General features: G+C 44.0%; 1 protein-coding gene across 1 annotated transcript in view; it reads left to right on the top strand.

Annotated features, from left to right (window-relative positions):
• LOC126993084 (uncharacterized) overlaps positions 1-18,797 on the top strand; it is a 24,591-nt gene extending 5,794 nt beyond the window's left edge. Inside the window, exons 2-9 of the mRNA XM_050851918.1 lie at positions 11,515-11,584; positions 12,222-12,318; positions 12,709-12,906; positions 13,752-13,865; positions 16,253-16,487; positions 16,905-17,142; positions 18,247-18,442; positions 18,759-18,797. Coding sequence (XP_050707875.1) covers positions 11,577-11,584; positions 12,222-12,318; positions 12,709-12,906; positions 13,752-13,865; positions 16,253-16,487; positions 16,905-17,142; positions 18,247-18,442; positions 18,759-18,797 — 1,125 coding nt within the window. The 5' untranslated portion in view covers positions 11,515-11,576. The remainder of the gene's footprint in view (positions 1-11,514; positions 11,585-12,221; positions 12,319-12,708; positions 12,907-13,751; positions 13,866-16,252; positions 16,488-16,904; positions 17,143-18,246; positions 18,443-18,758) is intronic.
• Positions 18,798-26,431: the final 7,634 nt, after the last annotated feature.

The following is a 26,431-nucleotide window of genomic DNA, read 5'->3' as shown; positions in this document are numbered from 1 at the left end:
GTCGTCGAGCCGTCACACATACATATATACATTCATATTTGGAATCAAAAGAAAGCAAATTAAATGTATTATTCATAAATGGGAAGAAATAGGGTTGGATGCTAAAAAAAAAAATAACACGTATAATAAGGCTTAATATAGGTTGATTTATATAGTGAAATGATTATATATAAAAAAGTAGCTTTTCATATAGATATCTTAAAATGGCCTTAATACAAGATAGTCAACATATTGAAGTGTTCATGTATGAATGTTTATGCAGATGTATTAATTTTTGTGGCGCCAGGAAGTTTTTTCGTCGCGGCGCGTGAAATGAGTCAGATTCGGCGAATTTTCGTCGCGACTTCTGGTCAAGCTCGAGCAAAAATACTGAAACTAGGAAAGCGTGCTTGGTGGCAAATTAAAGCTCTATTAATACAGATTAATAATCAGAAAATAAATTTAAAAGCACTAAATCAATAAAAAAAAGTTATAAGCAAAGGCCTAGAACATGTCCAAATCGCGGCAAAAGGCCGAAAAGCAGGCTATTTTGTGACGGCTCGACGACAAACTTGGAATCGAGTTATCAAAATATGCTTCGAGCTGGTCAAACTACATTGCCACGAGGGGTTACATGTCAAAGTAAAGCCTTCTAGAGGCAATAGCAATGCCACACTAGACAAAAACGGCAAAGTGTCTGGAGTTCGTCAAAATCGCTCTCAAAAGGGTTTACGTTTTGAGCTCTAGCGACGAAACTACTGGGAGTAGGGAAATGTTATGCATCATATTGGAAAGCACATTGGTAGGGCTAAACTATTTGTTAAATAGGTTATTTTGAAATTCTCAAAAAATGAGTGGGTTTCAACGATGGGAACTCAAAAACAGTTTTTTTCAGAGCCGTTTTTTGCGAATTTATTCGATTTATTTCGAGTCTGTTTTTGAGCCCGGTCGCTTACTACAAAATATAGCCCTTTCATTTTGCCGTCGATTGATACCAAAAACATTTCTGTAGCCCCAGAAATATAGTCCAGTAAAAGTAGGGTTTGACCCACCACTAATTGCAAAAGAAATGAAACTGCCTGCATTTAGTGTGTTTTTGTGATAGAAATAACATATTAAAAATCCCACTTAATCCAAGCATTGGAAAATTATGATTTTTCACACTGTAGATTGAAGGTTTAGGAAGAAAAATATAGCAACCTTTTTAGTATATATCTGAGAATAAATCATTATTTTTTTACAATAGGAACCTATTATTTTGTTTCCTTGATCATTTCATGTTAATCTTCCAGAAATATGGATTTTAGGGGTTTACGGCCCAATTCGGGAGAATACTACCCCTTTTAGCCCAAAAATATAATAATTATATTAAAAATGCAATAAAGTAGAATAGATTACTTATGTTACTAACTAAGGTTGTTTGCAATTTATGCGTTGGCCTATGATTTAATATCAGTCTAATACATAGCTAAATGTCATCAGTCTCATCATCTACTTCTTCCTTATTTTCACAAATGCCTTTGCATTCTCCACATGCTGCCGTGCAAGGAATAGTCAATTTCTTGCATCCACAATGTCTTGTGCTGCAACCGGCTCTACAATTGCACCTTACAACTTGGAGCAATCCCTTTGGTGTCCTTAGCAGTCACAGTTACCCTCTTAATAACAGATGCACTTGCTACCTTGGGAGTGATGTTTGCGAGTGTACCCATTCCATGAAAAGTACCACTGCCATCTAATGTGCGAATGTTGTGGTCAACGTTGTCAGCAGCATACTGTATGAAATGACCTGGTATATAACCAGGGATATCTGTTCCGCTTTGAGTGGCAGCACTTCTCTGGTAATTCTGAATTTCAGAATAGGAACAGCAAAATCCATGTTTGTACAAACAATCAACAAGAAAACGAGAAGCAAAGTGTGAATGCATCTGCACCCCTAAGCCTAGCTGCAAAGGGGCTAACAGAACCTTGGGCCTAGTTGCTTGCATGAGAGCCTGTCCTATGGATGACACTTTGAGTGCTTTGACATCTTTATTTTTTCCAACAAACAGACAGTCCAAGAAATGTCGCAAAGTGTTTGGCAAAAAGGCAGACGTTTCCTGAACAGAGTTCATTTCTAAAGTGGTTGGGTAGAGATCTTTACTCTGAACAATGGACTTAATGTCAGATTTAATTAACTTAACAGTTGCCTCAATTAACCGAAGCTTCTCAGCTTCTAGATCTGTTCCCTAGGCTGACTGTAAAGTCGCTAATAATTGATGAAGCTTTCTGCCTAAATGTTACAACATTGTTCTTTCCATTCACTTCTGCAATCACAATTTTGTCCCCGAAATGTTGCCTGAGGATTTCTTTCATGTGTGTTACGCCATATGCTTCGCTTTCAGATTCAGATTCCTGTAACCTGTCTGCCATCTGCAGAATAAGGTCCTGGACGGTTGTGAGTTCTTCATCGTTAGCCTCAAGATCATCAACGACTTTCAGAAATGCCTCCTCTCTGTCAGTACCTACAGGTCTCCCTCTTTTTCGTTTTTTCACACTAGAGTTGCTATCACAGTTACGCTGAAAGCACACAGGAGTCTGTTTTAATGTTCTAAAGTTCACATTGCATAGCTGATGATAAACCGCATCAGCGGCATGTAGGTCATGGACACAGCTAATTCTCATCAATACAGTTTCTGACCACTTATCACCACGGTCATCACATATTTTTTTCACAGTTTCCTGGAAAATTATTGTTCGAACAGGAATGAGCAAGTGATCTTTTTGCTTTCCTTGATATTTGTCCCCAAACCCACAAAACAGGCACTGTCCTTTAAAGCAAAATGTTGGTTCGCTCGATCGAAGACTCTGGTGTTTTTCCACTATTAATGGACGTTTACGTCTCCCACCATCTCTGTCATAATCTCTCCGACATTTTGTATGCACGAATTGCCCTGATTGAACTTGTACATCATCGTTGTTCAAAGCACTGGTCTTGATAATTCCTGCGACCCCTTTGTCTCCTAATTTGGTCACCTGGGATCCATTGGAAAGGGGCTCACTACAGAATGCACATTCACCTTCCATCCCTGCTGTTACCTGAAAAGAAAAATGCTGAGTGAGATAATAAAAATGATTGAGTAATCTTAATATTTTTTACCAACGTAGGTGAAATTTTTCCACCCAGACCGTCCATCTTCAACCCTAAAATTGACAATGTTCCAATGCTTGGATTGAGTGGGATTTTGGATATGTTATTTCCACGATCAAAAGACACAAAATACAAGTGGTTTCATTTCTTTTGCAATTAGTGGTGGGTTTGGCCAATTTTGCTCCAGATTTACTGGACTAATAAGGGAGTTATGGCGATTCGCAAAAAAAGCGGTTGATTTTCCAAAATTCGCGGCTTAATAACGAGGGCGCCGCAAAATGAAAAGAGTCCGCCGTCCATTACTTGAGATGTCACTGGTTCAGGCTGTTGGGGAAAGATCATATTGAACAATAGAAGGGTAGTGGGAGATAGAACAGATCGAGCCTAGCATAACACCATGCACTGCTGAAAGGATTTGGGGTAGAAGTGACCATCTACTACAGCACAGATCAACACACACACACACACACACACACACACACACACACACACACACACACACACACACACACCTGTCCTCATAAAATTACAGTGATCATTTAAGGCCCTGCTGGGCTATTCACAAAATAGGCTGTGCGCCACTTTGCTGCTACTTTTCTACGGGATCTTTTTTGTCGTGTGAGCACACTTGTGTAGATACCTATATAGGGAGTCAATTAACTTTTAATAGAATTATATTAGACCGACTTTCACCCCGCTGCACACACAAGCGGTCACAGCCTTGGTAACTGCACCCTCATAGTAGCAGCACACGTGCACACCCTCGCCTCAGCGCGGCTCTTTAGGGCGTCAGCGTACGAATGATTAGATACATGAAAAGATTTAACTGTGCCTCACGCTGGCCACTCGTGAGCCGCGATGGCAGTGACGCGGCTCGCGGCAGCCATTCACGGCGCTCCCCCCCAAGGCTGCGCCGCGGCCCCTAGTGTCAGTGCGGGGCAGTGGCGTGAGTACTGAGCAGCGTTTAGGTATATGCAGGGTGCCGGCCAGGGAGTGTAGCACGTTAACCCTTGGGGCCAGCCAGCAGGAGGAACAGTGCCCACCGAGCAGAGAGTACCGCAGCGGCTCAACACGTATTGGAAAGATAATACAGAATGAAAGGGGAATTTGACATTAAGAAAAATCTTAATTGTGTATTTTTGATTTGTACTTATCTGCTGACCTTGGTATGAGTTTCCAAGCAGATGCCTTTAGCTGTGTCGACCGTGCCAGTGTTGAGGCGTGCGTCAGGCGGCGGCAGCCAGGGCAAGGCTATAGTGCGTGGCATAATAATAATAATAATAATAATAATAATAATAATAATAATAATAATAATAATAATAAATGGCTTATTCATTTGTAGGCAGCCATAAGGCTGAAAATACACAAAAAACCATACAATGAGTTTCATGTGGTGAGTAATGGGGGAAGTGGGGAAGGGTGATGTGTGTGTGTGTGTGTGTGTGTGTGTGTGTGTGTGTGTGTGTGTGTGTGTGTGTGTGTGTGTGTTGGATGGAATGGAGGGGTCATGTGATCATGGAGGTGTTAATGACCCTCACAAGTGTCGGTATCGCACTAAGCCGATATCTATCGGTGCGAGTTTTGACCGGTACTAGAATATTGTGGTGTCTTGTGGGTCTAGTGGGGGGAGGGAGGGCGGGTGGGAGTAGGTCTCTATGACGGGGGTTATGGAGGAGGGACTTGCCGAATTTGGTTAGGTTAGGTTAGGTTAGGCGCACCGTGTGTTAGGGCTGTCCCGAAGCACGTTAGCCGAGTGATAATAATAATAATAATAATATATAGTGTTGCTGTCTCCAAAGCACAACTCTCGAAAAGTTCATTTGTTCTTGATACAGAAGTACAGAAGTAAAGTATACTTGCCACAACTTATCCAGCATATACATATGTCACCAACAGTGACAAACGAAACGTCTTAAGGACTAGCTCCCTCACAGACCGCTCTGGAGTTCACCGCCTCTGTAACTAAGATAGGTCTTTAATTTAGTTTACATCTGGAGGCATTCAATAGAATGTAAATTGTTTCATTAACAGCGGCAGTCTGTTTTGCAGCATTTGGAGCCATACAGGAAAACTACTTCATCTCTCTCTCTCTCTCTCTCTCTCTCTCTCTCTCTCTCTCTCTCTCTCTCTCTCTCTCTCTCTCTCTCTCTCTCTCTCTCTCTCTCTCTCTCTCTCTCTCTCTCTCTCTCTCTCTCTCTCTCATGTTCCCACGCTTACACAGAACTGCCTCTATGTACTTAAGATTAATTACGTCCCCTAACTTCTCTTCTCTCATCGTCCTCTGCCCAACTCAGAATATCTTTTCAATTTCGATGGACTGTTTTTTTTTTTTTTGCCAACATTTGCTTTCAGCTTTCTTAATTCTTATTTACCCTGTTAAATTCCTTCACAATCCTTTTCAGCACCCTCTCACTCTCTGCCAGTAACACTGAATATTACATCTCCAAATAGGTCTGCCAACGACTGTTCCGTGCTTCTCACTCGCAGCATTGGGACTGACTCCCCTACTCAGGCTTTCATCTCCCTCAACAACCATCCTCATAAACATTAAACAGCCTTAATTGGTGACGTAATTAACACACCTCTCACACCCACAACGAAGAGCTTTATAGTTTCACATCAGGTGATATTACTGTTAGGAACATTAGAAGGCATAAAAAAGATTCAAAGACATTATATGCAAGAATATAAATACAGCAAGTAGGCCTACCTGATAGCAATTGCATGTAGGACGGCTTGCTAGTCTGCCGTAAATCAATTAAGACTGGAATAGACGACTTCAAACCTTTTACCTCGCCAAGATGCATATCAGCTACTATTATCTTGGTTTGCTCTTAAGGTACGAAAAATGATTAGTACCTAAAGGTTAATTGGGCGCATACGCTTTAGCTACGCTTTGCCTCAGTGCTCAACTCGATCCGTTCCATTAGGCTTTGGGCTTGACTATAATGATGTTGAGTAGTACAGAGTAGAGTCATCGGCGTAGGGGTGAGCATAAGTCAGTCTGTTATGGAAATATTATATACTGAACAATAGAAAGATAGTGGGAGATAGAACAGAGCCATGCAGAACACCACTGTTGACAGGATTTAGGGTAAGAACCCTGGGACGCAGGGTACGTCAGTGTGCCGTCCATGCAGCAGGTGCCCACAGTTTACCTTCCCTATATATATATATATATATATATATATATATATATATATATATATATATATATATATATATATATATATATATATATATATATATATATATATATATATATATATATATATCAAGGAACTGTCTTTAACCGACAGAAAAACATCTCAACAAACCACTTGTGCCAGGAATCGAACTCGTACTTTCTGAAAAGAAATCAAGGCGCATACCAACCATGCCACCTGATGAGCTAAAAGACTTCACGCCAGAGGTTGCATTTAAGCAGCCAACCTGACGCCCCCACCCTCTTACGAGGAATGAAAGGTAAAGAAGTCCCGCTCACGCTCGGGGCAGTCGGAAAGAATTTTAATCAATCCTAGACGACACAACACCGTGGTATATATATATATATATATATATATATATATATATATATATATATATATATATATATATATATATATATATATATATATATATATATATATATATATATATATATATATATATACATAGCTGGGCGTTATCGCGATACTTTATCGCTGATAACAAAATCGGATTATCGACCGTCCGCTACTTATTTAAATATATATCGGTATCTTCGTTACTTTTGTAACCAAACTAGCGATAATCGCTACTTTTTTTCCGCCTCTCAGAAAAAAACGTTGTCTCCCTACTGCGCATGCGTGGCCCGGTGTTGTATGAAAAAACTTCGGGATATGAAATATCTTCGGTGATGAGATTTCATGCTTAGATCATGAAAATTAAAACACTAGGTTATTTTTTTTTATGCTACTCAAAAATCAATACATCATAGAGAAAAATCATTTTACTTTGCCCCAAAAATGATTATTCACTGCCTCAAATTTGATATTCCATATTCGTTTGTGACCATGCCATGATACTGAAGGCACCCGGTGTTGTGTTATTTGGTGTCCCATCGTCAAAAGCTGGCGCTTTTGTTTACAAACACTGGTCTCTCGTGAACTGCGCATGCTCAGGCCATTAAGTGTAGACCTGTTCAGTCTCACAATGCTTTTTTAACCCATTAAGAGTTGCTGGAAAGCTGAATCAAACATACAGTACCACCATCCTCGCTGTTTCTAGAACGACGTACAGACGTCAAAAAAAGTATCGGTGCACAGGGGGTGCGATGCCTACAGCAAACATTCGAGCATCCGCTGATATTGTGGGAGGGTTGGCGTGCCTGACTGTGGCTTGTTAGTAAGATTCGAACCACACAGCGATTGTTTCATAACTCAGATCCAGAAACATTTCAAAGACTGACAGGAAGTTTACGTGGTTATCTTCGTATTATGGTCATGCCAATTAACATGGAAACATCACAGGAGACACGAGGGGCTGTCGTAGCCCTCCATGCTAAGGGTGTCACCATTACTGATATTGCCCGTCAGCTTCATATTCACCGGAACACAGCAGCACGGTGGATTCGGCGGAACGCAGACACAGGTGCTACACACGATGTTGTAATACAATGATATCCCGTGTTACTGTTCACCAAACACCATACCATAAGGATTGTGTGTTTGTGGTTTTATATCTAGGCCATAAATAACGCCATCGATGATGACCCATTCACACCTGCTGTCGACATTCGCCGTGACCAGGGTCTGCAGTGCAGCACGCAAACCATACGCAACAGGCTTCACAGCAGGGATTACCGAGGTCGCAGGCCAGCCGCAAAGCAGAAACTAAGCGAGCGTAACATGGAGCCGCCCATAGAGTATGCGCTCGAGTATGCTGACATGCCAGCAGAGTTTTGGGAGCGTGTAGTCTTTTGTGATGAAAAGACTTTCTACTCGGATGGCACATCAGCAGCACAATATGTTTTGCGAACATGTGGTACCAGGTTAGTCTCTCTCTCTCTCTCTCTCTCTCTCTCTCTCTCTCTCTCTCTCTCTCTCTCTCTCTCTCTCTCTCTCTCTCTCTCTCTCTCTCTCTCTCTCTCTCTCTCTCTCTCTCTCTCTCTCTCTCTCTCTCTCTCTCTCTCTCTCTCTCTCATGGATACGTAAACAAGTTGGTGGTTACTACAGGTGCCTGCATCCACCCCACAGATTTGTGTTATCTGTCTTCTGTCTACTGCTAGTTAGAGTAATTACAGTTATGCTTGCATGGCTATAATTACACTAACTTTGAATATCAAGGACAAGACATAGACTTGGTAGGCTGCAATACACCTTTCAATATCAGTTACAGAGGAGGTTTTATGTGACTACTACATAAATGGTTATAATGTTTCAGATACGACATTAAAAATGTAATTGCTACCAGCAGGGGCGGGCGTTGGGAGTTGGCTGATGTTGGACCGGGATATTTAACAGGTGATAAGTATGTTGAAATCCTGGTGGAGGTCCTTCTTCCCACGGTAGAGACATTGCTGTTCCCCGAGGGAAAGCCTTTCTACATTCTCCAGGATAACAGCCCAATCCACACATGCCGGGTTGTTAGAGTGGTTTGGCCGACATCCAAACGTCACTCTGGTGCCACATCCACCCAAATCGCCAGACCTCAACCCTATCGAGCACGTCTGGGCAGCAATGGTCCGACATATGCCTGAGCGGGACCAGGGACGGAACCGTGCTGCTGTCGTCAGAAGTGCACTGCAAGCATGGGAGCACCTCCGTCGTCCACTTGGGTAAGAAATGACTAGTGCGTTGGTGGCATCCATGCCTAAACGGCTGGATGCTGTCCTAGCAGCAGGTGGTGCCTATACGGCTTATTAATATATTAATAAAAAAATGAAACACGCGTTTTTTTCTCCTAAAAGTAGTATTATAACAGCAAACATATTACTACGTAGTTGTATTATAACAGCATAATTATGACTGAGTAATAACAGCTATAATATATGCATGACCCGTATTCGATTACCATGTTGTAAAGTTCACATACCCCATTTCATAGGTGAAGTGCAGTTATGTTTTTTTTCCACACGTAAAGTGTTACGGTAAAAACCACGTGACAGTGTTATGTTGCATTATCGACGCACGCAGATAGGCCGTTACACGTAACCACATATGTGAATCTGTATGTAATATCACGCTGGCTGGTGATTTATGGCATCCACCTCACAGCAGGGCTACCAACGTGTATCAAGTCGGCCACTTCTTTTCATCGTCCTTCGTTCCGTGGTGTCAGAATGATTCGTACTTATAGTGCACCGATACTTTTTTTGACGTCTGTACACTCTGTACATATAAATACAACTCGTACAGAGTGTCGTTCTAAAACATCGAGGATGATGGTAGTGGTACTATATGTCTGATTCAGCCTTCCAGCAACTCTTAATTACGGTTTAAAAGCTTTGTGAGACTGTACAGGTCTACGCTTGCTGGTCTGAGCATGCACCGTTCACGAGAGACCAGTGTTTGTAAACAATTTTTGACGGTGGGGACGCCAAACAACACAACACCGATTCAGGCATTTTTAGTATTACCGTCCATATGTACGTGTCAATGTGTGGTTTTAAGGTTTTGTAAGTTTCCTAAAATACGGATAATGAAAATTTGAATTCATCAACGTTGTTCTATCTGAAATATCAATATAGTATCGTTTTCGCCTATCGGACTTATCGCTAGCTAGTATCGGAATTGTGGATTTATATTGGGTATCGGTTATCGGTTATCGCCTATATTTGTGTCTCTAGTTAACGAATATCGGTTATCGCCGTTAAGGTTTTTCATTATCAGTTATCGGTTATCGGGAATAAGGTTTTCTGTTATCGTATATATATAGATATATATATATATATATATATATATATATATATATATATATATATATATATATATATATATATATATATATATATATATATATATATATATATATATATATATATATATAGGTACCACGCTGGGCGAGCGAGCCGTCCTGCCAGGGCTCCCCAGCTTCATTCACACTTTCTATTACTCTCAAAATCATGCTTGAAATGAGATATGAAACTATAGTACCAAGTATTTCGATATCTTTTGTTTGCACTAAGGCAGTACACGCACACAACCCACGAAGAACAAGAAGAATAAGTTGCAAGGGAAAAGTGGCAGGGCTCCCCTCCTCACTGCCAGTGTATGACAACAGAACGAGGAGAGAAGGGGGCTTGCAGAGTGCAGAATGCACTGCAGAGTCAGACTTCCAAGGCGACTCAGTACTGTACGACCATGCTCGTAGTTGTCTCTACTTTTCTTGTGTTTTTATACTTGGTAATATAGTTTCATATCTCATTTCAAGCATGATTTAGAGTGTAATAGAAAGTGTGAATGAAGCTGGGGAGCCCTGGCAGGACGGCTCGCTCTCCCTGCGTGGTAACACTGCAGCAGAAAATGCATAACTGGCAGCTTAGGCCCCCGAACCAGGCGGGACCAACATTCCGTAAGAGTGCCACACACAGCTGGGTAGGCGGTGACACCCTTGCCTACTTATCAGAGGCGGGTGTGACTGTTGATGGCAGCGAGTGTTCTGAGTGCTAATTGGTTTACGGGTACAGAAACTCATATCCGCCAGGGTTACTTTATTTCGACAAACATTATTATCATTATTATTATTATTATCATTATCATTAGGACAAGCATAGCACATAGAATAGGTGTTTGTGTGTGTATGCGTGTGTGTGAATGTTGTCAAGCGTGGATAACATTTACGTGTTGGTGTGTGTGTGGAACAATGTGTAGAAGTGGACAACAAGAGGACATGGACGGACAGTCAGAGATAAGCGAGTAACAGGAAGAGTTAACAATGAAGATACACAAGACGCGGACAACAGGGCACGCGACGAGAAACACGAACAATTGGATGGCGCTCAAAACACTCGCTACCACCAACAATTGGTGACCCCGGAGTGACAAGGACAAGGGTAGACGAAAACATTTCACATGAATACACTTATTAAGTCTATGCTTGCAGCGTCACGCTGTCACTGCTCCTTAGTGTGTGGCAGCTAGAGATTACTATTATCTTATGTCCTTGGTCTTTTGTCCTTTCTCTCATCATGTTCTGCTGTGTCATGGTGAGGCCCCAACCCTGGCACTGTTTGACACCTCTTGCTTTAAAGGTTGGCATCCTGATACTGTTGGTCATGGCCGCACATTTCGTTTTGTCGTCCACAACCCCGCAGCGCCTCATCTCATCAGGAAAATTTCTCTGTCTTGTTAATCACATGTAGCAGACAAGTGAAGTAAGTGATCTTGATGCAATCGATGACACTCCAGCAATGCCTCGTGACTCCTCATTGTCTTCCTTTGCAGAGTGCCTTGAGGAGGTGCGGGCGTGACCTTCTGTTCTGTTGTGGACTTTTCTCCCTGACACCATGTTAAGGTAAAGCTGTTGTTTACAAGCTTGTGTTTCATGTTCTTGTATGGTATATTTTTTTATTAAATTGGCATGTTTGGGATTTATATAAGAAGGTGTGAGGTTTTTTTTCATTCATAAACATTACTGAAAACATTGCTTGAACATTTATCAAAACAGTTAACTTTCACCCAATCATGACCTAACAATGTGCATGTGCCACTTCTCTCAAAACTTGTGGATGGATAGCTGAAATGAAACAACTGGTTTTTTTTTATACTACTACTACTACTAGCTACTACTATTACTACTGTTACTATTCCTACTTTCTGTTTACATACTCATAACAGAAAGCACTAACTATTAATGTCAGCTGATGTTCAGATGTAAATTCACTTCAGTTTTTTTATTTGATTCCATAACGGAGTATTATTTCAGTGCGTGTCATGCAGCCTTGTCTCCTGCGTCACAAACCACCATCACAGTTGCTCCTTTCTAAGTATTGCTCATGTGTATCTTCTGACACATCTCTCTCAGTCTCTGCTTTACTGGGGCAGGGTGTTGAAGGCATTTTATATTTTGTAGTTTACTGTGCTCATGACCCGCCTGAAATTGGCACTATCATCCTACAAATGACAGCACCTCCCTTTCCTGTCCCCCGCAGCCAAGGCAACATAAGTTCTGCAGGGAATTGTGAGCGGCGCAACGCCATCCCTGTCATCTACACCAGCGGAACATACTACGAAGTGGGCTTTGATGTGGTGAGTGGCATCCAGGCACTGGTAGCTGTGTGGCTCTAGTGTTGACCCTTTGGGGAGTGCCAGCAGAGAGGCAGGCCATTTGTCCCTTATACTGGTAAACTCGGCAATCTCTTTTCCTTGTCTCTCTTTCCTCCTTTCTTGAACTTGAATTCAAAAGAGGAATATCAAAACAGCTTTCAAACCAAGATTATTGTTCTTTGTCTTGTGGCATCTTCCTCTAACTACTTGTTATTGGGGCAGCAAGTTGTGGGCATTTACAAGTAATATTGTTGCACCCTTGGCTGCCCCCCATGCGTTGAAGAAAGTTAAAGGATTACCTCCTGGGCAGGCTCCGTCCTCCCCGCCTGAATGACCCACCTCCCGCCACCCTTGTGCTCGGCTCCTCCACAGGGACGCACCTTCCGGGGCCTCATCCAGGATTATCTGGCGTCGTCCGTGTGGCTCCGGGAAACACTTCTTCCAGCTTATGAGACAGAGGCTGGGCGGGCCGCCTATGACGAAACCCTTCCAGTCTTGAAGGAGAACTTTCCACAGTACCTCAGGGAGCTGCAGGGCACGGCAGATGGGGCTCAAGTTCCCTTCCTCCACGTAAGTGTTGCTGCAGCATTCTGGCGGGGGAAGCCATCCGCAGCACAGCCCTCCTTCACTAGTCTGGCTGTGCCCCATCCATAAGTCTCCTTGACCTCTTAACCTCTAACTGCATGTCTCCACCCCTACCATAGCCCCGCTGCGTTCGACTTTTTACTCTAGCTCATCCCTATGCTGTCCAAATCCCTTATGCAAGAGTTGACCAGCAGCTTCATTCTTTTACCCCTTTCAGTGGTAAACTCTGGAACATCTGTATTCTCTCCTGCCTACGAGTTGAACTTTGTCAAGAGGGGAGTATTAAGACACCCTTCCATCTGAGATTGACCTCTCCTCTGGCCACTCATCTCTACATTCTTTTGCAGGAGCAGCGCATAGCGACCTTTTTTGTTTTTCTTTAAGTTTGCCCTTGAGCTGCTTCCTTTACAGTAATAAACAAAATTTTCATGCTGTTTGAGAGCCTGACCCCAGGGCTATGTTTGTGTCTCCAGCAAATACTTATACTGTTTGGGAGCTTCAGCCCACTGTGGTGTTTGTGAGGCTGCACCACAGCACCCCAGCCACAGAATGGGAGAGTGTGGCCACCTTCATCAGAGGCGCCACATTGTTACCAAAGGAGCCACATGAAATACAAAGTGATGCCGATACAGCAGTTTCTTTTGAGCTCTAGGTACTACTTCTTCAAGACTGTGATGACACCTAGAGCACAGTAAAGGGCACTATTGTATCACTGTGTATTTGAATTTCACATGGCTTTTGTGATAGCATGGCGCCTGTGATGAAGATGGCCACTCTCTCCTCTTCTATGGCTCTGCAGCGGCTTCGAGTGAAGTCTTGCCTGTCCCCAGCTGGTCCTGCTGCACATGGACAGGATCATGACCATGGCGGGCCAGGTGGAGCAGCAGCCGTGCAGCAGTGACCTCAACGGCTGTTCCGACCTCAGCATCAACAGGGAAGACCAGGTGAGTTAACTGAAACATTACACTGGGTTAAAAAGTGTAAGTTGTCTAAGCTTTTTCAACTGATTTAGGACAAATTTGCACCGCTGAATCCGAAAATGACATCAGTTTCTTTTGATCAGGTCAGGTCTTTGTGCTAAGTCGATTTTTAAAAAAATCCTATCTTATAACTAAATTGATTACATTTTTGTGACATTCTCGGTTGATTTTTGTTAATATTTTTCATCTGAAATAGGCTTTTAAGGTAAAAAAAATAATTTTCTAACACGATTCATTAATTAAATGTTACAAAAATTGAAAGTGTATATTGAATAGTAGACATTGCTAAAGGTAAGTACATGTAAATTAGATATTAGGTCATCATTGTTCAAAATTCAGGGCATGAACTTAAGTTTCTTAGAACTCCTAGAATGCTCAGCGGTAGGGATGTCTCTCCACAGAGTCCAACAGTAATCAGCCATCATGACTGCATCCCAGCGTCCCTGATACCTGGTCTCCATCTCTTTCATGTCCTGATGGAATCTCTCCCCCTGCTCGTCGCTCATTGATCCCAGATTCTCAGGAAACCGATCCATGTGTGAGAATAAGTAATGCATTTTGATGCTCATGTTGCATTCGAGGTTTCTGAAAGCAGTCAGCATATTGGTGACAAGTTCTGCGTAGTTCCTGGCCTTCTTGTTGCCAATAAAGTTCTTCATGACAAGAACAAAAGCCTTCCACGCTTCCAGTTCCAATTCGTTCATTGAGTTTTCAAACTCTGGATCTCTGATGAGCTGACGGAGTTGAGGACCGTCAAATATGCCAGCTTTCAACTTCTCCATGGCTAATCCTTGAAAAGCGTGGCACAAGTAAGTGAAGCAGCCACCATCCTTGTGCAGAGCTTTGGTGAACTGTTTGATCAAGCCGAGCTTGATGTGCTGCGGTGGGAAGAGTATCCCGTCTCTGTCCACCAGAGGGTTGTTTATGACGTTCCTTACGCTGCATGGCACCAACTCCTCCCGTACAGGCCTGTCCTTCTTCGTGGAATGCTGAGCTTTGTCCCTACTGTCCCACATGCACAGAAAGCACGGGTACTGGGTGACCCCAGACTGTTGTCCCAACAAAAAGTTCACCTTCTTCAGGTCAACACAAATGAACCACTCATGCTTATCATAACGAACTCTCTCCAGCATGTACTTCACCGCTTCATACTTCTACTTCAGTGTAGTCAAGTGAGCGAGGGGTACAGAGGCAAACTGGTTGCCGTTGTGCAGCAGAACACATTTCAGCAATCGCTTGCTGCTGTCAGTGAACAGTCTCCAATCTTCGCGTTGGTACTGTGCCACTCCAAGCTTGTGCAGAAGCTGCGCAATATATGTACAGTACACCAAGTCCTTCTCTTCAGAAAAAAAATGAGGGTACTCTTGATGTCTGTTGCGGTAGAAAGTGATGCGAGCATTGTCAGAGAGGAATTTTCTTTCCTTCAATCTGGATGCCAACAGTTCGGCAGAGGGCTTTGACAAGCCGAGATCGCGAACTAGATCATTTAGCTCCTTTTGGGATGAGGGATGTGGTGCATCATCGTCATGTAAATAGAAAATACCCGTACGTCTAAAAACAAACGTAAAAAACATCATGTGGCGATCGATTAAAAAGTTGATCTGATTGAGTAAAACCAGTGTGAATTTTGGATTCAGCACATCAAAATTGTCCTAAATCAGCTAAAAAAAACTTAGACGATAACTTTGTTGTTGGCCAGTGTTATTTTCAATTTTCATCCAAATTACATTCTTCACAAAATCACAGTAATCTGATTTTTTGAAGGCAGAATATTATAATGTGAAAATAGTAATTTCTGCTGCTCCTCCTACTACTACTACTGCTACTACTACTACTACTACTACTACTACTACTACTACTACTACTACTACTACTACTACTACTACTACTACTACTACTACTACTACTACTACTACTACTACTACTACTACTACTACTACTACTACTACTACTACTACTACTACTACTACACCCACCCACCCCTTTCACCACCAACACTGCTACTTTACAATTACTACTACTACAACTATTCCTCCTCCTCCTCCTCCTTCCACTACTACTACTACTACTACTACTACTACTACTACTACTACTACTACTACTACTACTACTACTACTACTACTACTACTACTACTACTACTACTACTACTACTACTACTACTACTACTACTACTACTACTAATAATAATAATAATAATAATAATAATAATAATAATAATAGTAATGATGATGATGATGATAATAATACTTTTCTTGTGGCATGAGTCTGATGCCCACTCCACTCCCTCATACCCTTGACTGGGCCACTGACTCTCACATGTGTAGTGACACACACAACACCCTTCTCCAGGTGTTGCTGGGCCACACAGAAGACACATTCGAAGAGATGATGAACTACCTGTACCTCGTGTCCGCCACCATCAGCGAGGAGGCGCCGGAGGGGAGGTTGGGCACGCGGACAGAGAGCTTCACGGCACTCTGCTACTCCGGACACCTGCCGGGAGTCTGCCTCGGCTACAACCGCCACGGCCTGGTCTCCGCCATCAATGATATCGTCCCTCTGAAGGTCTTCCCCGCCAGGACCCGTGAGTGTGGCTGCCTGGGCACATGTTTCTCCATTGTTACTGGTTTGAGCGCAGCTCCCAGCCTGGCAGAGCCGCACAGTCTTGGCCGCCAGGCTGAGGGATTCTTTTTCTTCTCCAAGTTGTGGTTTCCCACAACTCGGCTTGTACGGTACCCATGAAGTTATAAAGTTTGGAGAAAAGTAAGGATAAAATGAGTTAACCGTCAACTTCATTGTCTGGTCCCATTCACCGTGGCTCAGCCTGATCCGTGTGGCCTTCCAGGGACCCAAGTACTTTCAAGGGGAAGCCTCAACACATCCCCCAAACTAAGCTGACATTATTTTTCTGACGTTTTTATCCCGTGATGAGATAAGTAACACTGCATAAATCAGTGGTGAGAGTGTGTGCTCCTGGCAGTAACCTTCCCCCCTTGGCCAGCGCCTCATTTCCTTTGCCGGGCGCTGCTGAGCGCCACGTCCGTGGAGGCGGCGCACGACATCCTGAGGGACCGCGGGACTGGAGGAGCCGACGGCTTTGGCGTCAACATGATCTTCATGAGGCCGGATGGTGGTCACGTCTTCCAGAACGTGGAGGTGGGGACGGCCGGGGCTGGGGATGAGAACCCGCTGTCCATTGTGACGCTGAGTGTCGGCGAACACTACTTCCACGCCAACAGGTGAGCCGCGCCTCTTTGCCACACTTAAGTTAACCCTTTAATCATAGTTTGTTTCTGTGGGAGGCCCAGAGGCTGGAGTTACTCTCTTGAATCATGGATTGGAACTGTGTGATGTCCTCGTCTTATACGTGGGACGACCGTGTACTCTAAGTGGACTGTGGGCCGTAGTGTCTGGTGATGGAGCAGGGAAGAACTGCCTCTCCTGGCCAGCACACTTGCCTGCTGCTGCAAGGAGAGGACAAGCTGCATGCATGCCTTCCTTTCCTCTACAATTCAACACTTTTGTCTTCAATAGATTCATTTCTGTGTCCTAGCTGTGATTAGAGTGTCCTCAAACTTTGTCTTCTCCCTAGTCCATGGTGCGCATTTCTTGCCTACATTTTATACTCAACATCTCTCTCTCTCTCCATTCCATTGGTGCACGTCCCAGCTTTTATCTGCGTCTTTTGTGAGGCAGCCATGTCTTCATTGGCACCCAAACGACACCAACAAGAATAAAGTCAAGGGATAGGGTCTTGGTTGTTCTGGGTTCTGTGAGAGGCACCAAGTGTCTGAGCCAGGGCTACCAGACAACAAGCACACAACTTTCTCTTCTAGGAGGGAGAAGGGTGAGCTCGTGATATTACTGTGTTTATCAAGTGCCTATCCCCGTTTTTCTTTTTGATTTTATGAGGCATTGTTTACTCTATCTGTGTGTTCCTCTGCTGTCTCAAAGGTTTAATTTTTGATCATCGTTTGTTGTCCTACCTAAGCCCAACTACGAATCTGCTGGCCTGGGTTTGAACCCTGGCCTGGGCAATCGGCATGCAGCCCACCCAGCTGTTCATCCTTCCTCTTGGGCTAGCCGATAAATGGTTACCTGGGAAACCTGAGGAAGGTAAACTGTGATAACCCAGAGGTTGCACTGGCCCTGCGTGCTGGGGTGATAGGTTCACACCCACCACAGCTTCAAGGGTCAGTGGTACGGAGATGATCACCGAGGCCACGTGCAGCTATAGTGTATGCTCCAAACTTTTACTCTAAGTACCTTACCAAATGAGTATTGAACATTAGAGATTATGAACTATATTCTTGATTAACTGTTTCCTGCTTGGCGTGGCGCAGGTACCTTCACCTGACAGGCATCCCGGAGAAAGTGGTCCTCCGAGGCCAGCAGCGAGCACCGAGAGGTCCGCGCAAGCCAGTTCCAGCCCCCAAAAACCTGGCGGATCTGCTGGAGGTGCTATCAGACACCAAAGACCCTGTGTTCCCCATCTTCAAGGAGAAACCCCAACTGACCCCAGCTCGACCCTGGCCCTTGGTTAGTACACTGAGAGAGAGAGTTAGGTCAGGTTAGGTTGGCTTTATAACCTCCGCCAACGAAGTTGGGAGGAGGTTATATTTTCAGTCAGTCAGTTTTTTTATTTGTTTGTTTGTTTGTGAGCAGTCTCCTGTACACACTTTTGCGGATATCTCAACCAATTTTTTCAGGGAAGCTTCGTGTCCATCCAGAATAGAACCCATTAAATTTTTTATGTCAAACGTCAAGGTCAAGGTCAAGGTCGCACAAAACATCTGATTGACCATAACTTCAGTTCTCTTCATCGTAGAGACTTCATATTTGGTTCATATTTTAGCTCATGGAAATATGCACCTTGCCTGACCTTGACCTTTGACCTTGACCTCGAAAAAGTTCGCCCAAGGTCAAAGTTTCCCAAAAAATTGAATTTCATCAAATTTCAAAACAAATGCTTCCATATTATGATGCGTGTCAATCCATAATAGAACCCATTAATTCTTTTTATGTCAAAGTCAATGGTCAGGGTCGCAGAAAACGTCTGATTGGCCATAACTTCGGTTCCTGTCATCGTAGAGATTTCAGACTTGGTTCATATTTTAGCTCATGGAAAGACGCACCTTGCATGGCCTTGACCTTGATCTTTGACCTTGACCTCGAAAAGTTCGCCCAAGGTCAAAGTTTCCAAAAAAATGAATTTCATCAAATTTCAAAACAAATGCTTCCATATTATGATGCGTGTCCATCCATAATAGAACCCATTATTTTTTATAATTAAAAAGGTCAATGGTCAGGGTCGCAGAAAACGTCTGATTGGCCATAACTTCGGTTCTCATCATCGTAGAGATTTCAGACCTGGTTCATATTTTAGCTCATGGAAAGACGCACCTTGCATGGCCTTGACCTTGACCTTTGACCTTGACCTCGAAAACTTCGCCCAAGGTCAGTTTCCAAAAAAATAGAATTTCATCAAATTTCAAAACAAATGCTTCCATATGATACACATTGCATGGCCTTGACCTTTGACCTTGACCTCAAAAAGTTCGCCCAAGGTCGAAGTTTAAAAAAAATAGAATTTCATGAAATTTCGAAACAAATGCTTCCATATGATGCATAGGATCACAGTTGATGCCCATACCAATTTTCAGGACGATCTTTGGCAGAGGTGCGCACTCTCAGAGAGCTATGCGTCTAGTTTAGATTAGGTTAGGTTTTGAATAACTTCCCTCTGTGAGATAAAAAATGGATATTGAAGAGTCCCTCCAGCTAAGTACTGGCCAGGACCACACAGCTCTGCCAGGGTTACAAGACAGTGCTGCCTTGCTCACCAACAAGCCACCGTGAGGTCAGCTGTAAGCCATACACCGCACCCCTGCCAGCCCCGTTCTGAAAAGACTTCATCTGTCATCACTGTTCTCATCTGTCAGTTGCAGTATATGTAATTTTTCATCCAGCTCAGTGTGTGTTCATTGTCAGGTGCTGCTGCCAACCTGTTGATGGTCACTTTGCAGGTGTGTTTGATTTGGTCAAGAAGACGTTGGCTGTATGGATGAAGAACCCTCGGAAGGCTGGGCCCGTCATGGAGATTCCCCTACACTTCAACTGAACCACCTGAGCTCAGCCATTCCTCTAATATAGACAGAAAAACACAGCTGACGACAATTTGACAAACAACAAAACATTAATTTCCACAAGAATGCACTACGTGACAGGGTTTGACTCAAAGCTGAAAAGTCTATTTCAGAGACACTGGCTTTTCATTTATGGATCAGGTCATGTAAATATATATATATATATATATATATATATATATATATATATATATATATATATATATATATATATATATATATATATATATATATATATATATATATATATATATATATTTTTTTCATAATGTCAGTCTATTTCCATGTATTAATCGGACCCAGTTAACGCCGCATCCAATTTCAAAGAGCCATTTTTTCAAAGATAATATATATGTAATTCCAGTCTGTCTCCATGTATACTTAGCCACACTCAGTTAATTTCTGCACCTGTATTACGTTTAGGAGAGCCAGATTTTAAAGGAATACCTGCATACATAACGTCGGTCTGCCTCAGTTCAGTAAACCACCACAAATGTAAAAGAAGTATATAAACTGGCATCGTATTGTTCCACGCCCAGTTAACGTCGTCTCCAGTTCCAAAGAGTCACAATTTTATGTAATATAAATCTACACGTCAGGCAATTTTGTCTCCTTGTATAATTTCACGCCCAGTCAATACCCCGTCCACATCCCGTTTACGTGCGCCAAGCTTTAAAGGAAGACCTATACATGCATAACCTTGGTCTACTTCAGTTCAACAATCCACCACAAATGTAAGCCACGAGTAAGGGCGTCTCGCAACTCTGTCCCCGTTCATTAATATATACGCCGAAAAGCTCTGACAGGCGTCCCCGAATGTTGAACGAACCTCCTCTTCTGCTGCTGCTGTGTACCGAAACGCCACATTATTCACGAGGTCAGGCGGGGGAATGGGTTTAGTCATTTGTGCGGGAAAGGAGAGAAATAGAGTGGAGTAAAGAGAGAGGGAGAGTAAGAAATGAGGATTACATGGGTCAAAAATTACGAAGCACTACGAAACGCTACGATATGCTACGATTATCCTCAGACTTGAATCCAATTGGTTACGGTGAGATACGATTTGATCACGATCACTTACCCACCCTCCCCTCGCCCTCTCTACCGCTCCCCCCTTCACGCCTCAGCACCCCAGCACGACCCAGCCCCGTCGCCTCCCCGCCCCTCTCAGCCTTGTCCTCTTCCCCTTCCTCCTCCTTCTCCTATCCCCCCTCCTCCCCCCTCTCTTCTCCCCCCTCCCCCTCCTCCCGCTGCCTCTCTCCCATCTCACGAGGGGCCTTCCTCGTCGTCGTCCCCGGACACTCTACCTTCCTCTCCTTCCTCCTCCGTCCAGACTCCCTCCCCTTCCCCCTCTTCCTCTTCCGTCTCTCCTTGCCCCTCCTCGAGCACCTCTGCCTTGCCCCCACATTTCTTTCTCTTCTCATTCTCCCCTGGCCCCTACCCCTTCCTCCTCTCCCTCATCATCCTCTTCGTTCTCCTCCTCCTCCTTGAATGTGTCTCGAGAGTTCGTAGCAGGAGGTCACGTTTGGTTTCCTCTCCGTGGCAGTCAGGTCAATATGCCGTACGCTCAGCGCTTCGTTTTTTTTTTATTTTTTTTTTTACGTCGCGGCCTATAGCACCGGTAGGCTTTGGGGCCTGATGATCGGCCCAAGGCTTTTCCCAGTGGGTCCTGATGGTCGGCCCAGCCCGTTCTGGCGCTGGCGAGTGTTTATAGTGGCGCCATCTTGCATTGGCTCATGCTGCCCTCCCGGAGCTCATCTTTAATCCTAGAACCTAGAGTCCGGGTTGATAGGTGGTCTTCTGGACAGCATGTGGGTAGTTTTAAGCCACTCGACGGCGGCTGAAAAATCCCAGCTTGGTGGCACCGGGCGGGGATTGAACTGGCGTCCTCCTGAACGCGGTGGTGTTACTCTGTCGATTCAGCCACCGCCTCCCCCTAGTTTGCGTGTCTTGCAGGAGGGAGTTTACGAAGGACTTCCTCAACAAGGAAAACGGTGAATATACTGTGTTTCTTCTGTGAAACTGAACACAACGTAAGTGTTAATTTAGAAGCGCTTGATAGCAAGCTACAGTTTCTAGAGGGTGTGTTTGGATTAGATGGAGCGAGTGTCGGTGAGGGTGAGTTGAAGGTTGTTGAGAAGGTAGAAAGGCTGGAAGATAGAGTAGATGAGGTAGAAAAGAAGGTAGATACCTTAGATTCCTTCCAGCAGTTTAAAAAAAAGGGAGTAAGGCTGAAGCGGCAGATGTTAGCTACAGTGGTGTCGTGACGAGGAACAAGTTCCAGGTGTTAGGAGACCAAGTTGAGAGCGATCCTAGCATCGTTCTTGTAGGTGATAGTTTAGTTAGACAGCAGGACCAGGAGTTTTGTAGGAAGGGAGCAAGGCGTAGGCATGTAGTATTTCCTGGGCGTAGAATTGAGCATGTAGCTGAGAAGGTTGACGACTTAGTCGTCACTACCTCAGAGGAGACAGTGTTTGTTTATCTGGTCGGAACAAACAATGTAGGGAAAGGTAGGTCAGAGGAGGTTCTAGGCAAGTATAGGAAGTTTATCGGGAAGCTGAGGGACAGCAGGCGGCGTTCAGTTGTGTGTGTTTGCTCCTCGGCACGATGTTAGTTCCCTTATTCTCAGTAGAATGCTGGGGATTAACGAACGTGTCAGGGATTTGTGTAGTAGTGAGGGAGTCATGTTTGTGGACGTCTGGGATAATTTTATTCATTTTATTTTATTTTTATGACAGGAGCCTGTTTGCTAACAATGGACTTCACCTAAATTGTGTAGGCAAGGCGAGGCTGGGCCGAGTGTTGGATGAGGAAGTTTTGAAAGAGTTGAAGAGAAGTCAGGTGCAGCGGGAGCGAGGTGTGGAAACTTCCTCCGGTTTGGCTGGGAGTGGGAGGAGTCATCACCAAGACGGTGAGGTCCACGTAGGTAGGAGTGTCAGGTCTCAGTTGAGGGGAAGTAGAGGTGTGTAGTGCTGAGGAGGACGTCAGGTCATCAAACCCCCAGGTGGGGGATACTGAGGTAGCGGTCAGGTCAACAGCCTCACAGGTGAGGGGCACTGAGGTAGCGGTCAGGTCACCAGACCCCCAACAAGTGAGGGGCTTTGAGGGAGCGGCCAGGTCAACAGCCACACAGGTGGGTGGTGAGGTAGAGGTAGTTGTAGTTAGTCGGGTCAGCCGCACTATTCCAGTAAAACGACAGTTGATATATGGCGCACACTCGGCGAATAAATTAAACATCTTCTATGGAGAGGCGGTGGCTGAACGGATAGCGAGACGGCCCCGCGTTCAGGAAGACGCGAGCTCAATCCCCGACCGGTGCTACCAAGCTGGGATTTTTCAGCCGCCGCCGAGTGGCTTAAAACTACCCACATGCTGTCCAGAAGACCACCTATCAACCCGGACTCTAGATTCTAGGATCAAAGATGAGCTCTGGGAGGGCAGCATGAGCCAATGAAAGATGGCGCCACTTTAATTAAGAAACTGCACTCGGCGGGCATTGGAGCCAATCTGATCGCGTGGATAAGAGATTGGCTCACCAGCAGAAAACAACGAGTACTACTCAACGGACAGCCTTCCGATTGGCTTCCAGTCACTAGTGGAGTGACTCAAGGGTCAGTGCTGGGACCCATTCTCTTCATGATATATATCAATGACCTAGAATCAGGACTGAAATCCACAATATCCAAATTTGCTTATGACACCAAGGTGGGTGGAAAGGCCCTCACAAAGACCGACTGCGAAATCATTCAGAAAGACCTCAATCACATTATCGAATGGTCGGAAAATTGGCAAATGTCCTTCAATGTTGACAAATGTAAAGTCATCCACATTGGGTCCAGAAATAATAACCACACATACATCATGAATGTGAAACCTCTGCAGGCGATGCAGGAGGAAAATGATCTTGGAGTCACTATCAGCAGTGACCTGAAACACGCGAATCACTGTAAAAAAGCATATAACAAAGCCAACACTATGCTCGGGTTCTTAGCGAGGAACTTCGAGTGTAAAACGCCAGACGTGATGCTGTCCTTGTATAACTCCATGGTAAGACCGCGCCTCGAGTAGGCAGTACAGTTCTGGTCTCTAATTACAGAAAAGACATTGTTTTACTGGAAAGGATTCAACGACGCGCCACGAAGATGATTCCAACCTTAAGGGCCCAACCGTACGAGGAACGACTCAAGCGACTCAATCTCTTTACTTTGGAGAAAAGACGCCTACGAGGAGATATGATTCAAGTCTTCAAGTACCTGAAAAAGTTCAATAACGTCGATTACTCCAATTTCTTTCAACTGCAAACCACCTCAAGAACTAGAAATAACGGTTTACCCATTCAGTCGAGTCGATGTAACACAGACATTGGAAGGAGTTTCTTTTCAAACCGAGTCATCCGCCACTGGAACAATCTTCCTTCAGAAGTAGTAAATGCGAATACCATCAACTCCTTCAAATATAGAATCGACCGTCATTTCGCTGCGTCGGGAGTAGAGTAAACTGAATATCGAGGTGCTTTCATCTGCTCCTCAATATCGAGGTGATTTCATCCGCTCCTCAATATCGAGTTGCTTTCATCTGCTCTTCAAGCCCCAAGTGGCTGTCGAGCAGATTAAATCACCCAAGTGGGCGACCTCGTAATGAGCCAATAGGCTTTCTGTTGCCTGCATTTCATGTTTCCTCCTCTTCCTCCTCCTCCTCCTACTCCACTCTTTCTCTTCCTCCCTCTTCTTTCACTCACGGCTGTTTTCCTCACTTTTCCCCTGGTTTCCTCCCTTTTCTTTCCTTCCTTCATTTCTTTCCCTCCAGTTCGTGTACACGCGCGCTCACAGTTTTTTAGGGCAGGCGGCGTGCTTATGAAGGCTGTCAAATATAAGGAAGCCTGTGATCTCGAGTTAAAAAATGAGGAGCGGGAAAAGGGTAGGTAGAAAGAGAAGGAGGAGGAGGTGGAATACACAGGAATGCATAGGAAGAACAGACACCAGAAGACCTGTCGGTCTATGAGGAGGGTGTCTGTTTAAGTTGGACTGCTCACGATGGGGTGAGATGTAGTTTCAGGGGTTACCGGTAGAGGCTTGATCTTCGTTTACCTTCGGTACAGGGTACGCTCCAGTATCCTGTTAACTTTACTGTTCCCACACCTCACTCCCTGAAACATATGAAAAGGGTCAGTAAAATCTTATATCCCTGAAATACTTATCCAATGAAGACTTGAAGCTATTAATACTCTGTGCGCTAGCTACTGGCGGTGGGAGTCTATTCCAGTGATCGACGACTCTATTATTGAAATAACTTCTGCGCGCCAATGTGTTACATCGGTTTCCCTTTAACTTCATACCGTTGCTGCGTGTTATTGTGTTGGTGTCTCTCTGAAATAGACTGTCTGGGTTAATGTTTTCGAATCTATTAAGGATTTTGAACACTTAAATTAAGTCCCCTCCTACTCTTCGCTTCTTTAAAGAAAACATATCTAAACGCTTTAAACGCTCGTCATACTTCAAGTTACGGAGCGCTGGAATTTGCTTGGTTGCTCGTCGCTGTATCCTTTCTAGCAAACTTGATCTTTTATATAATTCGGTGACCAGAACTGAACGGCGTATTCTAGGTGTGGTCTTACAAATGCTAAATATAATCTCTTCATAAGTTCGGGTGATTTATAATCAAAGTTTCTTGAGATTAATCCTAGCTTCATATTGGCTTTTTTTACTAGCCGCAGAACATTGATCACTCATTTTAATAGTGTTACTGATAATGACACCAAGATCTTTTTCTTGTTTTACTTCGCTGAGCTCATGTCCTTGAAGCTGATATTTAAAGTTAGGATTACTTTACATTTATCTACGTTGAAACACATTTGCCATTTTTCGCTCCAATCGGAAAGTCTTATTAAGTCTGATTGAATGATCTCGCAATTTTTACTGTTCGTTACCGTACCTCCTAATTTGGTGTCGTCGGCGAATTTGGCTACTTTTGACAGGATATCAGTCTCTAAATCGTTCACGTAACCTATGAATAGTGTTGGCCCCAGGACCGAGCCTTGGGGCACGCTACTGGTTACGGGTTGCCAGTCGGATGCTTCACCATTAAGAACTACACGCTGTTCTCTGTCGGTGAGCCAGTCATGAATCCACGCACACAGATGGTCACTAATAGTGGGGGAACGCATTTTTGAAATAAGCCTAACGTGGGGAACTTTATCAAACGCCTTCTGAAAGTCCAGGTAAATTACGTCATATGGGGCTCGGGCGTCCCAACTTGAGTAAACGTCGTTGAAAAAAGTTAATAAGTTGGTAAGGCAAGATCGATTACTACGAAATCCATGCTGATTATCAGTTATCAAATCCTTTGTTTCTAGGAAAGTGATCATTTTATCCCTGATTATTTTTTC

The sequence above is a fragment of the Eriocheir sinensis genome, unplaced genomic scaffold (assembly GCF_024679095.1).
Source record: "Eriocheir sinensis breed Jianghai 21 unplaced genomic scaffold, ASM2467909v1 Scaffold555, whole genome shotgun sequence".
NCBI classification, from domain to species: domain Eukaryota; kingdom Metazoa; phylum Arthropoda; class Malacostraca; order Decapoda; family Varunidae; genus Eriocheir; species Eriocheir sinensis.
This window is presented reverse-complemented; position numbering and strand designations above follow the sequence as displayed.